We start from the raw sequence: 16,161 nt of genomic DNA, 5'->3' as shown, positions 1-16,161 counted from the left end.
TTAAAATAAAGAGCAGCAATCTGCTCCTTGGACATCACTTCCCTACAGAGGTATTCACTGACTCTTCACCCAAAAACTCAAGACAGCTGTTCTCCCATGTATGTATTTATACCATGTTCTTCCTTCACTATCTGTCCTTTAGTCAGTGTCTACCTCTAAACAGGGGTTCAGTCTGATTATCCAAGGCCGTGTGTGGGGAGCCCAGTTCTGAAAAGAGGGAGAGGAAAAAGCCCAGAGTGGCTCTGGTCACCCACCTGGTCACTGCTGGGGGGACCTGGTGCATCTGAGCCCTGCCGCCGGTGGTGCTGCGCCAGCCGGGCCATGATCACAGGGGAGGTTCGAGGACTGTCCAGCCCAGCATCTGACAGTACCGAGTTCCGATTCACCAAGGACTAGAGGAACAGAGGACTCTGTGAGAAAGAAACTCACCCAGAAGACCCTCAGGGCTCTGCTCATCGGCTAATAAAAATTTAGTACTTACTCTGTGCCTGGCATTATACTAGCCCTTGGTTGTGTATTACTTCATTTAATGCTTACAACAGCCCTGAGGTAGAAGCTATTATTCCTCCCACTTCTCGCACAAAGAAACTAAGACTTGGAGAGGCTCCAGGACTTGCTGAAGATCAGATAGTTAGTCATGCAGCATTCCCCAGGCAGCCTCACCCCACTGCACTAGGCCCCACTGCTTCCAGACGTGGAGCCTGCAGGGGTATGTCTACTGCGGATTATTTAGGACCCTTCTCGCCTTCAGTGTCTTTCCGACATACTGAGCCTTCCACATACATTCTTCATATTCCCATAAACGGGCAGGAGCAGTAAAGAAATAAAATTCCAACCATTATTTAAAATCAGGTTTTAAACATGCTTTCAATTACTTATTTCATTAAGCTGGCTAAGTAAATATTTTGATAAGACTGTTATTACTTCTTCCATTCACTCTAATTTTTATATTCCCAGTTCATATCTGTAATTAATATATGCAGACTGAGAACACCTAGAAGACCACCTTTGAGGCCAAAGCCTGGTGTCCAAAGCTCTTCTGACCACTCCAGAGAAGACAAGCTGTTCAAGTAAAAGATCTATGACTAAGAAAGAGAAGCTGCCACTTCCGATTAGGCCGAGTTCGCTGTATTACTCTGCTGCTGCTGCTGCTAAGTCGCTTCAGTCGTGTCCGACTCTGTGCGACCCCATAGACGGCAGCCCACCAGGCTCCCCCGTCCCTGGGATTCTCCAGGCAAGAATACTGGAGTGGGTTGCCATTTCCTTCTCCAGTGCATGAAAGTGAAAAGTGAAAGTGAAGTCGCTCAGTTGTGTCCAACTCTTAGTGACCCCATGGACTGTAGCCTACCAGGCTCCTCTGTCCATGGGATTTTCCAGGCAAGAATACTGGAGTGGGGTGCCATTGCTAAGATGATGCTATCTGCACCCAGGTGGAGATGTGTTTTTGGTTCAGTCAGTGTTATACAGAATTTCTGTCTCTGTTCTCTTACACTGAAACAAGGCTTGCTACAATTAATGCTACAGCCTCTCTCTCTACACCTGACTCTATATAACAGAGTTGACTATGATAAAATAGAAGCCAGATTTGATGATCTTGCATGTAGGATGCATTTAACCCCCCTTTTTCTTTAGAACTCAGAACAGAATGACTAAAACCCTTGGAACCAGAATTACAGCAGAGGGCCCAGATGACAAGCTAGAGGCCTCGGTGCCTGTGGTGAGCAGAGAACCTATCGATGCCCAGAGAAGGAACGTTGAATGCATGGTTTTAAATGGGGCTCCCTGCCACCTGGGCACTCACCTCGCTGAGGGAAGGAAAGCGTTCTGTGCCAGAGTCCAAGCCACTATCCCCTTCCTGGGAATCCAGAGAGAGTCGGCCTGGGAAGGAAAGAGTTTACACGGTAAGGAGGGAGCTGTGGCCTAGGGGAGAGAAGGGTCTTTATTCCGGGAACCTGTGCCCAGGGCAGGAGGGCGAAGCTGCCACCGGCCTGCCTTTCCCAGTTTCCCTTTAGCTCTCCTGAGACTTTTGACACCTAGCTTTCACCTATCTGCACATCTGTGCCCAGGCCATGTCATCTTCTAGAATAATCCTCCATAGCTCTACCTCCCAACAAGTCCTAGCCCTCAGCTCATCCCTACCCTCTTCTGGTTCCCATCCATTTCTTCTTATGTCAGCATCTCTTGAGCTCCAAGCTGCCAGGCACGCTGTTGTCTGGGCCACCATCATTCTAGCATCTCCTCGGCACTTATCTATCCCGGGCTATTGGTTAGACATTCGTTTCCCTGTCACTTGGACTGCTTTCTCTTATTACTCTATTTCTTGGAGGCAGGGACTGTATTTTACCCCCTGAATTTGCCCCAAAGGGAGAGGATGATAGATAAGAAATGTTAACTGGAGATGTACCAGGGAAAAAAGGGATGCTGTGGGGACTCACCTTCTGACGATCTCTGGCTGATGTCACCATATACTGGAAGTATGTCCTAAAAAGAAGAGAGGTCTGGAGGGAGGGCAAATGCTGTGAACCTCTCCCCCTACTGTTTTCCTTCAATCAACCCTTCCCTCAGTCTCAGCAGATAACATCTGCTTACAATTAGTGGCCTCTTCTGCTTCATTGCCTTACAAATGCCCAGTTAGAAGAGCTATTGCTTCATCTGTACAATTTGAGGAGAATGGTGACCCCTAATGGTGAAAAGGGAGCTTTACTAGTGGTAAAATTCTAAAAACTTACTTGATTTCTCACCCTGGACCTCAAAGCATCTACTGCCTCAGTTGGGCTCGTCACTGAAAGAACTTCCGAACCATCAAGGAGTATGAAAAGCTCCCGCAGATGCAAAGCTCTGCCTCTAAACATCTTTGAAGACTGACAGGCATTGGCCTGAGGCTGACCAGCCACTGTGGAGGGAATAATGTTGCTAATGCTTTACTGTTTATGAAGCACTCTTGTCTATATCTCATTTACTGTTTTTTTTTTTAACAACTCGGAGGCAGGTATAGTACTCCCATGTTATAAATGAGGAAACAGAAGCCCAGAGACCTTAAGTAACTTGCCCAAGCTACACAGCAGGTAAACTATAAAGCCAAGGTTGACGCTCAGACCCCCAGATTCCAAGCTGAGTGTTTCAGACTCATCACTTACACAGCACATGAGCATAGAGGCAGCGGCAGCAGCAGACACACACTGGCCCCGTCCTGAGGGCATCCTTTAATTCTGACAGTGACACCATCAGGCAGATCCTGCCGTATCTCCATTTCATAAATGAGGACACCAAGGCTCCCAGGGATTATTATTTTTATTTTTTTAAAGCCTTTATTGAACTTGTTACAGTATTGCTTCTGTTTCATGTTTTGGTTTTTTGGCCACAGGGCATGTGGGATTTTAACTCCTTGACCTGGGGTTGAACCCGTACCCCCACTGTATTGGGAGGTGAACTCTTAACCACTGGACTATCGGGGAAGTCCCCTCCCAGGGAATCACTGAGTCACTTGCCCAAGAGTCTTAAAGCTGGAGAGCACTATAGCTGGGAGGTAAATCCAGATGGTCTAAATCCTAAACCTGAGCTTCTATCAACCATGTGATACTGAGAAATTCTTCAGAAAGTAAAAGTTTTAATTTGTTTAGCTTGTGTTTCCCAGACTTTTTTGATCTGGATGTTCTGAAAAAGAAAGTAGATAATCCTCAAATAATTTCTATTGATTTTGGCAAATATTATTCTTGGAGATCTTAAAGCGTTTGGAGAGTTACTTCTTATTTACCCAAAGAATGAAGGCCTGATGGACAGAAGTAAGACACTAATGAAGAGTCAAGTCCCTGACTAGGACAGATAAGGAAGCATCTCCTCCCTAGGATTTCCTGCACAGTGTGGTTAGCTGCCACTACAGATCCCTCTCAACTGCCTGGGGTCCCTTTACTTAGGCTGACTTTTAAAAGTGCTCACGTTACTTTGAGAAGACCTGTTACTGGAGGGCGAGGTGACAGGAAAAGCTATCAGATGAATAATGAGTAAAATTAAGTGTTGGAATATACCTCAGCTATGAGGCAACTACCCAGCAGGCGATGGATAATCAGCAAATTAAAGCTGACAGTCTGATTTACTGCATATTTCTTTCCATTTCCATTGCAACTATAAGCTGCTGGAGGGCAAGAAACAGGCTATCCCTTTTCATGGGGTCCCAAGTGTCAGGACAGTGCTCAGTCTCTGCGGTGCTAATTGAAGAACTGCTGACCTCTGTTTCTTTGTGAAACACTAAACACACACTGGTTCAACCCCAGGGTCCTGGGTGACTCGGGAAGCCTCTGTCCTAGCCTTCTCCCTCATGCTCCCCTCCGTCCACCTGCACGTGCCCTTCCTAGAGCTCAGCCTACCATCACTCACCACTAAGCCACCAGTCTCCTGCTGGATCTTCAGCTGTAACTGAGTGACTCGCCGCCGGGCGCCTTCGATCTGCTCTTCCAGCAGGCTGGCGGGGTTCCGGCTATACACCTCACAGATACGCTGGGGGTGGGGTGGGCGGGGGGCGAGGAGGACAAGGAGGAGGGGAAAAGGCAGAGGAGCGGTTAGTAGAGAATGGACAACTCACCAGTGGGGAGAGTAGGCAGTTATCCCAAAACAAAGGGGAGAGAAAGGAGATCTCTGCCTCTGAGGAGGTGCGTGTCATTTCACCAGCACTCAGGAGCAAGAAGAGGGCCACGTGGTGAGAAACAGAACACAGGAAGCAATGGCAGAGAGACAACACAACACAAAGGCCAGTCCTGATCTGACTTGTTCTTCAGGCCTACATGCTAAATGAGGTCTTCCTTGACTGCTACTCAAGAGTCAGATATTTAAGTGACTGACCAGACCAGCACACACAGAAAATGCTAAGGAGGAAACAAACACAGTGAGAACCACAGGAGCTGAGATGAAGAAGCATGGACCAAGGAAGCCAGCACCCCCGTCCCCCAGCCCTGGAGCTGGGAACCACTGACACTTATCTAGCATCCTTTTAGCACACAGCTTGGGCTTTGCAGTCAGGAAGGCCTGCCTTTGAATGCTGGCACCTCTACTTACTAGCTGTGTAGACCTGGGCAAGCTTGACTACGTCCTCATAGATCAAATGGAGATGTGGTACCTGCCTCTGGGGATGGACGTAGGCTATGAATGAGATTATGTATGTAAAGTGCTGAGTAGAAGGTCTGGTGCCTAACTACTTGACTGAATGCACGGCAGCTATTATTATTTTACTACAATAGGAAATGCTTGATGAAGCTGGTGGGTTAAATAGTTACATAGACATTGGGTGCACATTTTCTCCAAGCTCATCTGGAGCCTCCCTGTGACCCCTCATACTTACTGTTTCTTCTCCATGTCTCTCAAGCCCTCAGCCCTCCTCTTAGTCTGCAGATATCATCTGGTAATAATGTTCCCAACTTCACTCCATTTCAAAGCATCCGCAGCTACCCTTACCCTCTGCCTTAGAAGAGAAACTCTGTCTAAATCCTGTACAAGGTTAGTGCCTCCAACAGCCTCGGGCTCCTCTTGGGCATCATTTACATATCCTCAAAGTTTCCTCATTCTAGTGGCTCCTTCCCTTCATCCTATAAAAAAGCTCAAGTTTCCTGTCCTAAAACGAAACAAACTACTACACCAAAACCTTCTCCATCAACTCTGATTAGTCTTCAAGCCACTGCCTCATTCTTTTCTCCCTCCTTTTATAGCCAACATGCTTCCAAACAGAAGTCTCTATGTAGAGCCCAGGCTTCTCAGTCTTCTAGTCACTCACCAACATACACAGTTTAGTTCCTCCCATCACCATGCTCTTCTGAAATCCAGTGATTTCTTCTTAGTCCTCATCTCTCCAGAGCTCTTTAAATACCCACCTCCTCAAAATGCTGTCCTCTTCTGACTTCTCATCTTGACACTGACTTGGGTCACACCCCTCCCCCGCAGCTGTAGCTTTACCCCAGCCTCCTCTCTTAAATCTAGGTGAGCCTTCAGCTCTGCAAACATCTACAGAGAGCTGACACATGCCAGGCCCTGTGCCAGCTGTGCAGGAGGAATATACCAGCGTAGGCAAGGTCCTGGCCTTCAGGAACTCAGTCCAATAGAGGATGACAAACAAATAATTAAAATACAAATACAGCAGCAACTGTTTAGAGGTTGATGCAGTGTGTCACAGAAGCACAGAAGCTCTGAAATTCCACCCTCAGCTCTTTCCTCTTCTCTGTCCTGGGTGATATCATCTAGTCCCCAATTTCAACTGCCACCTGTATGCTGAGGCTACCCGAATCTCTATCAATATTTCAAAATCCAATCTTTTCTTCTGAGGTTCATCCTTGTTATCTCCATGTGCATGGGGGATGGTCTTTTTACCTGAACCTCCCATGGCTGCTTTAAACTCAGTACATCCAAAGCTGACCACCATTTCTTTCCCCTAAATCCTTCTCCTATCCTCTGTCTCACTCCATCAATGGCATCACCATCTATCCAGGCACCCAAACTTGGGGCTATCTTTTCTTTTTTCTCCTTTACTTCTCCCTTCTAGTTGATACATTTCTTATCTACTGTAACAGCCTCTGAGAAGGTTTCCTTATGTATCAATCCACTTAATACACTTTTCTAAAGAACACTGATTTGAAGATATGATCACTCTCCTACTCAAATCCTTGGATCAATTACCACTGCTTTCAGAATAAACTTCAAGCTCATCGTGTTACTGAAGGCCCAAAGCACTTTCCAGAGTGAAACAGACTGAGCCCAACTGAAATGTCATCTCATGAACCTTCTCTAATCATTGTATAATTAATTAGTCCTTCCTTAGGGCTTTAATGGCATTTTAAAAATATTTAAATTACTTTAAAATAATTTAAAATTTTTATAATTTAAACAATTTAAAAATTATTATAGACATATAATTCACATAAATTCACCATTTTAAAGTATATAATTCAGTGATTTTTAGTATATGCAGAGCTGTACAAACATCTCTACTATCTAATTCCACAATACTTCCTTCAACCCTACAAGAAGGTAGTCACTCCCAATTTCTCCCTTCCTCCATCTCCTGGCAACCACTAATTTATTTTCTGTTTTTATGGATCTACCTCTTCTGGACTTGCACATAAATGGAATCATACAATATGTGGCCTTTGGTGTCTGGCTTCTCTCAATTGGTATGTTTTCAGGATTCTTCCATATCAAAGCATGCCATCAGCCCCTCACTCTTTCATATGGCTGAATAATATCCCATTTTATGGAGAGAACATATTTTGTTCATCTACACATCAGTTAATGAGAATCTGGGTGGTTTCCACCTTTTGGCTATTATGTAATTAATAAATGCTGTTATGAATGTTCACATAACAGGTTCTATGCGTTGGAACTCTCTTGGGTATATACTTAGGTTCGTGGAGTTGACAGATCTTATTTCTGTGTTCAACATTTTGAAGAACTGCCAAACTGGCTGTACCGTTTTACATTTTCACATCAACAGTGGGAGTAGAGTAGGATAGTGAATACGTAGACAAAATATAAACAAACATTTCCCCAATTTCTCCACATTTTCACCAGCAACTGTTATTTTGGCTCTGGCCATCCAAGTGGGTGTGCAGTGGTATCTTGAAGTATTGGTTGGCCTCTTTCTAATGACTAATGATACTCAGCACCTTTTCAGGCGTTTACTGGCCATTTGTATGTCTTCTTTATTGGACTGTCTACTCAAATCCTTAGCCAACTTTTAAACTGGGTTGATTTTTAAGTATCTATTACATATTCAGGTGCTAGACCTATATGTTCATGGCAAATAGATGGGGAAACAGTGGAAACAGTGGCAGACTTTATTTTTTTGAGATATAAAACCACTGCAGATGGTGACTGCAGCCATGAAATTAAAAAGACGCCTACTCCTTGGAAGGAAGTTATGATCTACCTAGACAGCACATTAAAAAGCAGAGACATTACTCTACCAACAAAGGCCCATCTAGTCAAGGCTATGGTTTTTCCAGTAGTCATGTATGCATGTGAGAGCTGGACTATAAAGAAAGCTGAGCACTGAAGAATTGATGCTTTTGAACTGTGGTGTTGGAGAAGACTCTTGAGAGTCCCTTGGACTGCAAGGAGATCCAACCAGTCCATCCTAAAGATCAGTCCTGAGTGTTCATTGGAAGGACTGATGTTGAAGCTGAAACTCCAATACTTCGGTCACCTGATGCGAAGAACTGGCTCACTGGAAAAGACCCTGATGCTGGGAAAGATTGAAGGCGGGAGAAAGGGACGACAGAGGATGAGATGGTTGGATGGCATCACTGACTCAATGGACACGAATTTGGGTAAACTCTGGGATTTGGTGATGGACAGGGAGGCCTGGCGTGTTGCGGTCCATGGGGCCGCAAAGAGTTGGACAAGACTGAGCAACTGAACTGAGACCTGTATGAGCTGCAAGTATTTTCTCCTATTCTGTGGTTGTCTTTTTACTTTCTTGATAGTGTCCTTTGACGCACAAAAGTTTTCAATTTTGATGAAGTCTAATTTATATTTTCTTTTTTTTTTTGGTTATTTATGCTTTTGGTGTCACAGCTAAGAAACCACTATCTAGTCCAAGTGGTTTATCAAGGAATAAACAGCCATGTCTTCTACTAAGAGTTTTATAGTTCTTAAAAAGTTTTAACTCTGATTTAAGTCTTTGATCCATTTTGACTTAAATTTTATTTACTGTGTTTAAATTTATTTACTGTGTAAGATAAGAATCCAAACTCATTCTTCACACAGATATCCTGTTGTCCCAGAATCATTTGTTGAAAAGACTATTCTTTCTTCACTGAACTATCTTGACACTTTTTCAAAAACCAATTGCCCACAGATGTATGGGTCAATCTCTGGACTCTGAATTCTATTTCACTGATTTACAGGTCTATCCTTATACCAGTACCACACTATCTTGATTACTCTATGACATGTGTCAAAATATCAGTATCAGCACTTATTATACTGCAATGCAACTCTTCCTTCATTCATCCATTGATATTCTACTAGACTATAAACTCCTCAAAGGAAAGGTTCATCTCTCACTTATCTTTATAATTATAACCATTCTAACCTTTGTCCCTAGCACTGGTCCCCACCTCCACTGCAGCACACACAGTATCTAGCACACAGCAGGAACTTATGTTTGTTAAGTAAATGAGTATATTTTCATGTCTTGGTGCCTTGGACCTATGCTGTCCATTCTCAGCATTCTCTTCCCCATCTCTTTGGCTTATTGAAGCCCTACTCTTCAAGGCCCAGCTGAAATACAATCTTTTCAGTGAAGTTTCCCTCACATCTCCCATTATTAATTAATAATAATAATCTGCTCTCTTCCTTGTCCCTCCCACTCTCTTTCCTACTGCAATATGAATTTTCCCTAGGAGATTGTGAACATGTTGAGAGCAAGAACTATCTAATCTTTTAGGAATTAAAACAATGCTTTACATACAGTGGGCACAACAGAACTGAAATGAAGGGGCCAGGAGCTTGCTGTAAGCCACAGCTATTATTGGAATCTGATTGCTTCCTTCCAGCCAAATTAAACTTCTTGTTCTCCCTGCACATCATTGCCCAGGCCTGGAAATATCTCTGCATCAGTCAAATTCTGCTTTAACAAATTCCACTGGCCTATGACAATTCTTTAGAGGTCCTGAGGTTTGACATTAAGGTTTTCCTGTGATAGCGTATGGCCTGCAAATTAAGTTGTACACTTTGGTAGATTGCTTTGATAAAGTATTATTTCATTAAGGCAATGGCCAGTCTACCCTCAGCAGTGACCTTACCTGTAACTCTTTTTCCTCCTGTCTCAGCATATTCCTAAGGATCTGGGTGGCATGTTTTTGAAATTCGGGATCCTAAGAGTGGAAAACATGACAGGAGTGAGAGTTGGGGACCAAATCAATAGCTTTATTCTCCTCTACCAGATGATTCCTAGGCAAGGAAAGCTATGATGGGACAACCTGGATTGTAAGAATGTTTTGTATAACACTCACTATCTCACTGGAATTCAATAAACATAAAATCTTATTTTGATTTCACTCCTAACTTCCTAGAAACCCCGACTATAATCACATCTGGTATCAAACTGCTCTCTAAAGTCTTCTAGGACTTGCTGGTCAGTCTTCTTTCCAATCGGAAAATCCTGTTCCCTATTACTATCTGCCTCTAGTCCTTTTTTAACTCCTCACACAGGTCACCCTGGTCCTTGGGTTCTCCCCCTACTAGTCTTGCTCTTTCCTGATTCTCTCCCCTATAGACTGGGCTCCATATTTCATTCCTCCAGGCCATCCTTTTCCCAGGAAGCCTCTCCTTTACTCCTTGACTTATTCCACACCTTTGCAACAGTGACTGTTAACAGTCTTTACAGCCTCCTCTGACCATGCCTGGAGGTGTGCACCCTCGCCGTGATGGGGAGGAACACTCTCAAAGGGCCTCCTTCGAGCTCTGCACGCACACAGGAAAGACACTGCATGCTGCTGCCTGATAAACCGCACATGCACTTACATGGAAGGAGGACATGAAATGCCCTTTTAATGCAGTTCTCATTTTGTTCCACTTTTTGATGGCCTTCATATAGTTCTTTTTCTTATCTCTTCCTACTGGCATGCCATTCGATTTAACCTGCTTCCATTCCAACGGGCAGCTCTTCAAAGGGAAACCAGAATGAGGAGAGGAGCAGGAGGACCGTTACCTGCAGAGGTCTGGGTCCTGTGATGCGCTGTGGAGGTGGCAGAGGTGGAGGAGGTGGTGGTGGTGGTATCACCGGGGTGACTCGGGGAGCTCCTGCTGGGGCTGGGTCCTGCTGGGGCCCAGAGACACCAACGGATGAGGGCGAAGAGCCCAGGAGAGTGAGAGCAACATAGGCACCAGCTGGAGGAAGACAAACAGAGGGCTGCTCAAGTGGTACTGTTTGCAACAGCAGACACTCAGGTACAAAGGAGGGAGTTCTCCCTTCTCCTTCCATTAAGCTTATAATTCTGTAGGTCAAGTTCTCCTCACTTTTAATGCCCCACCTGTTCTCTAATTCCTGTCCTTCCATCCTGCATCAGCACAAGGCTCCTTTCTTTCCCTTTCCTCAGGCAGAGACCTCAGCCAAAACCCCACCCACAACTACTTGGGAGCTGCCCACTCAGTCCCTTGTTTCCCAGGACTGGGAGAGGGGAGTGAGCGGTATTTGAGTGAGACCTGGTCTTAGTAGAACATGATCTAAAAGGTAGTGCAAAGATGGGTAGAAAAATAAACATGTCGGATGAGAGATTAATAGCGTCTCCACCTGAAATGACAGTAGGGAACCATGGCAGTCTATGATGATCAGGCCAAGATTAAAGACTTTAGCCGCCTCCCACGTCTACAGAGGAACCCTGCTGGGTCAACAGGCCTGCTTCCCCCTGTACCCCCAGTCCATCTGCTCCCCGACTTTCTTTCATTGTCACCTCTTTCCAACTCACATTTGATGAGCTTCACCACCTCCAGGTGTGAGCTATTGGTCACCATGGTGCCGTTCACCTGTTGCAGGACAAATGACATGGCTGAGTAATGGCAGTAGAAGCCCAGGGGATCGTTCTCCTAGGTCAAAGCCGCTCCTTTAGGGAGCCATTTATCAGGGCTCTTTAGTATAGTGAAACTTGTTACAGAACTTAGTCACAGTCAAGAAGGGCCTAGAATATGGAACCCAGCTATCTTAGTCCCCACTCTCTGTCACGGTATACTGATCATTCTCATGGTACCAGCCTCCTGGTCAGTGGCTGATGACAGATGCTTTGAAAACAGAAGTGTATAGGACAGGCCAAGGCCAGAAGTGACCCTGCACTCCCCCTCCCCTGCCAGGGGTGGCGCCCAGAGAGGGAACTTCACTCACTTTGATGATCCGGTCACCTTCTTTCACACCGGCTTTCATGGCTGCACCTCCTGTGAGGAAGCAGAAGGCCTGGTCAGTGGAGACCCACCACCTTTGCAGAGGTCACTGAATTTCCACCCGTGAACCTGCCAAATCACCTTCTCCCTCAAATCTCTTCTCACCTCTGCGTTAAGTATTTCACGTGCTGGGTGCGTATCCTATTCTGCCCCAGTGCCACAACTACCTTTGAGCTAGACTGGACTATCCGAGGTCACATCTCCTGTTCTTTCTGCCACCTGGCTCAGAAGCAGACTTCTCCTCTGAGAGCCAGGCCACACTGGCAGAGAGGCAGGGCCAGACTCCAGGGAGAGCAGTGTGTGCTTTATTTGAATGTGTCTGGATATGTTCCAAGGTCAAATAAGAGTTTATTTCTATTATCCAGTGGGAAGAACGAGTTTACTGTATTAAATAACTGTTGAAGTAATTATTAAGAGGAATATGAGAAAAGAATTGCAACAAGAGTTTTCAAATCGTGGTCCCTAAGCCCTGAGAGGTTCATAAAGACATTCTGGGTGTTCCTAGCATTAAGGAAGATAATGATCACTGCTTTATTTTCTGTTAAAAAATGGTTCTGCAGCCACAGCGGTTCTGACTACCATGTATAGTCGTCCCTGGGTATCCACTGGGGATTAATTCTAGGACCTCCTGCAGATGCTCAAGTCCCTTACTTAAAATGGCATAGTACAATACCTTCTGGTTTCACATCTGATGATTGACCAACTGCAGATGGAAATTTTGAGCCACAGTTGGTTGAATCTATGGATGTAGAATTCTCAGATTCGAAACTCGCGGATATGGAGGGCAAAATGTAGTTTTAAATGAGTTAGAGTCCTAGTTTAAATACTCTAGTTTAAAGACCCCTCAGAAAGCACAGGCAACACTTACGTTGAAATAAGTTCGTGAGAAGCATAAAAACTATGTTTTTTGTAAATTTGCCCCGATGATCATTAAATCCGTAAGTTGCATTCGTCTGATCAAAACAAAACTCCCACAAAGCACATCTATATGTTTCTAGTTCAAAAAGAGAAATTACAGTGATGACTACATTCCAATTTGGCTTTTCAGTATTGGGACCCAGACTACCCAATCTAAATTGTGCTATTTGTGGGAAAAGTACTAGCTTGAAAACTCTCGTTTACATGGTCATCTAGAGGAAGAGTGATTTTGCCTGAATGCATGAAACACTCACAACTTAGTGATTAAAAAAAATTTAAACTTTTCAGAGTAAAGGAATTACAGAAGTTATAGACTTCAGTAAGCATGAGAATCACCAGAAGAATTTGTCAGAAAGCATATTCCTTGGCCCTCTTGTCAGAGAGTGATCCAGGACTTCAGGACTTGGGCCCTGGAATGAGGATTTGAATCATCCTAAGGGCCGAGGTGATTCTGATGGAGCAGAGCACAGACTACACTTTGAGAAACGGTGAACTGAGAAGCCTACAATCTGGAAAAGATAATAACAACTGCGTTGTTACTCTTGTGATTTCGACGCCAATCCAAATGAGGTCTCTTCCTCTCTCCTGCCCAAAATACACACTCATACACATATTTTCCAAAACTCATATTTCACTGCAAGCCATCCTTTTGTTCTTTCCTCTCTGAGTCTGACTCTGCTCAGGCCTAAGAGGGGGTAAAAATTGGAGGAGCACTGAACTCATAATTCACTGGAGGGGATCCTCATACATTCTCTATCAAAGAGATCATAGAGGCAAAGTACAAGTTACTGGCAGTCCTACTCGCTCTCTCTCACCCTAGTCCAGGAACCTTGAGAGAATATGGAAGCAAAGAAGAAGTTTCTTTTCCAAGTTCTACCCTAGGATATGAAAAACAAACCTCCCCCTGATAAAAGTTAACCCCCAAACATAAGGAGTGCTAATTATTTATATCCTCGTATGGCCCACATACCTCATTTGGTCATGAATTTGAAATTCTCTTTTCACCTTTCACATAAATAAATTCCAAATATTTCTTCCAAAATTATGTAAAGCACATATCCTTCCCATTTTGCACTGTATTTAGTAGGAAAATGCTGGCCGATTACCTACCCCTTTCCTTGTACTCTTCTTCCTGCCTGGGATGTACCATGCTGCCAGGCCCAATCCCATTTGCTAATGAGGTTCACTCCTTTTAGAGATACTTGCCTCATATTCTTTGCCACTCCCATCTCCTTCAATAGATAGATAGTCTTCAATCTGGGTCACTTAACAACAGCGATTCTACCACCGGACATTATAGACCTCTGAAATACCTGAAGCTTTTCCATACACAATTGATTTGCTTACAATGCCCTCCCGCTCTCTACTCCCTTCCCACCAAATTCCCATCTCGTCAATGTGTTCTCTATGGCCATCTTTCAAACTACTCCTGAAATCTGATTTTCTTCTAAGAAGGCTCCTCAAACTCATAAGACAGGAGATCCTATGCTTCCGAAAAACTACCCCAACACAACCTTCCAAGGACTCTTTCTTCTTGTGTACTGTCCAACATACATCTTTCAGTCATTTATTACTTAGTGTAATTGTATCTGCAAACACATCTGGAACAGAGTGCCTGCCTCAACTGTGAACTGCTGTAGCACAGTAACCATCTGTGCATGGAGCGAGGTCATGTGAAGGTGAGAAGAAGAAAGTGGGTCTTCAGTTTCTCCATGGCATCTTCCAACCTGGGACGAGGAGCTCCCCTGGAGGGCAGTCAGCACCTGCATGATGACCTGAGGGCTATTTTGCCTTTTTCACACTTCCAACAGGGAATCAAGCCTGGAGTGTGATCCCTAGAAATGCTTAGTATTGTGGCGGCTTCCCCAGATGCACCCAGGGAACCAGTTCTAGAATGAACCGTGCATGCCACAGGACGCCCCGGCCTCTAGTAAAAGCACATGCAAGTTCTCCAAGTCCTACGGCACTGTCACATCCACGGTGACTCTGTAAGAACTGTCCACTGTTGGCGAGGGAGACACAACACTCACCAGGCCGCACAGACTGCACCAGGACGATGCGGTCCCCGCTGACTGTGAAGCCGAAGCCATGCTGGTCCTTTTGGATGATGACACAGCGTTGAACAAGACCTGGCAAGAGGGGAGAAGGAGAAGGAGGTTCAGCTGGGTCTGTCACTGCAAAGTCAGTGCACACAAGCCAGGGCCAAACAAGCAGAGCCCTAGTGCATTTCTTCCTCCAGAAAGCCTTTCCAGATTCCCGAGACAGCCTGTCCAAACACACTCTTGCAATGCATGCCTTTCTCAGCAATTGACAAAACCCTGTCACCTACTCTGTATTCTATACAAGAAATTCCCCTCTCTGAGGCATTGAGATGTTTGTTTCTCTTGTGCATGTCTCTCTTTTTAGGCTTGTTTGGGTGGGACTGGCCAAAAAAAGGGCCTGGCCAACTCCAGGCTGAAGACTAATGTCTCAGAGAAGCAGCCCTGGGACCGAAGCCTAAGTGACCCTGGAAGTTTTCCATCAAATCATGTTCAGTGAATATAGAAGATGGGACACCAGTGCTTGTTGACTCTGCAGAGATGGGTAATTCATGGGGGCAACTGAGAGCTGGCCTTGTGCCAAAACTCAGGGAAGGATAAACGACTAGAGCAAACCCCTTTTGCCACATGTACAATCACACACAGAACGTAGGAAAAAAGGAAGACAGGCTATAACTGCCCACAGACTCCATCCCTGTGGGCATGTATTAGATACTGTACACTGTGAAGGTATGTGTTACTGTTTCCTGTAATGGAGAAAGCATGAGTTCCAGTGCTAACACCCCACTGGTTTCAAGTCCTGGTTTTGTCTCTTACAAGTTTGCACACTTGGAAATTTTTTTAACCACTCAGCTCCCTCATCTGTAAGATAGGGATAATAAAATCTACTTTCTACAATTGATAAGAGGACTGAATAAGACAATTGGTAAAAACACATAACACCATGCCTTGCGCACATTATGAGCTCAATATAAAGGCTAAGTTGTCTTATATCTAGGGTATGCAGGTCTGTCTGTATGGGTGAACACCTCTGTGCCTATGTGTTAATGCCCTGAGAAGGTTACCTGTTGTCTCAGATGTGTCAGAGGGCTGGCGGTGGTGAGAAGGGGACTTGCGTTCAGGTGCTGAATCTCCCAAAGACAGGCTGCTTAACCTGGAGAAAGAGTAAGAAAAGCACATCAACGAACTGAGCAGGGAGGGACCACCCTTGTAGCAGAAGGAAGCTCTGTCGACAGGGGCCCTGAGTCTCGCATAAGAAGAGACTGACCCTCTCACTCTGTACCCCGCT

The 16,161-nt window shown here is 44.9% G+C and overlaps 1 protein-coding gene across 6 annotated transcripts in view; it reads right to left on the bottom strand.

The window, feature by feature from the left end:
* Window positions 1–16,161, bottom strand: part of ARHGEF11 (Rho guanine nucleotide exchange factor 11) — a 114,021-nt gene that overhangs the window by 35,552 nt on the left and 62,308 nt on the right. For 4 of the 6 annotated variants that reach the window (XM_081494116.1, XM_081494115.1, XM_081494112.1 and 1 more), the window contains exons 2-10: window positions 15,938–16,026; window positions 14,865–14,963; window positions 11,861–11,910; window positions 11,451–11,508; window positions 10,694–10,872; window positions 9,786–9,857; window positions 2,436–2,481; window positions 1,802–1,878; window positions 255–392 (exon numbers count right to left, since the gene is read on the bottom strand). In XM_081494116.1, coding sequence (XP_081350242.1) covers window positions 255–392; window positions 1,802–1,878; window positions 2,436–2,481; window positions 9,786–9,857; window positions 10,694–10,872; window positions 11,451–11,508; window positions 11,861–11,910; window positions 14,865–14,963; window positions 15,938–16,026 — 808 coding nt within the window. Of the gene's footprint in view, window positions 1–254; window positions 393–1,801; window positions 1,879–2,435; window positions 2,482–4,374; window positions 4,495–9,785; window positions 9,858–10,693; window positions 10,873–11,450; window positions 11,509–11,860; window positions 11,911–14,864; window positions 14,964–15,937; window positions 16,027–16,161 lie in introns of all 6 variants that reach the window. The other 2 variants (XM_081494111.1, XM_081494113.1) reach the window with 1 other exon arrangement.

The sequence above is a fragment of the Giraffa tippelskirchi genome, chromosome 5 (genome assembly GCF_054371585.1).
Source record: "Giraffa tippelskirchi isolate mGirTip1 chromosome 5, T2T-mGirTip1v1.2.pri, whole genome shotgun sequence".
Taxonomy (NCBI): domain Eukaryota; kingdom Metazoa; phylum Chordata; class Mammalia; order Artiodactyla; family Giraffidae; genus Giraffa; species Giraffa tippelskirchi.
The sequence above is the reverse complement of the archived record's forward strand: the minus strand, read 5'-3'. Positions and strand labels throughout refer to the sequence as shown.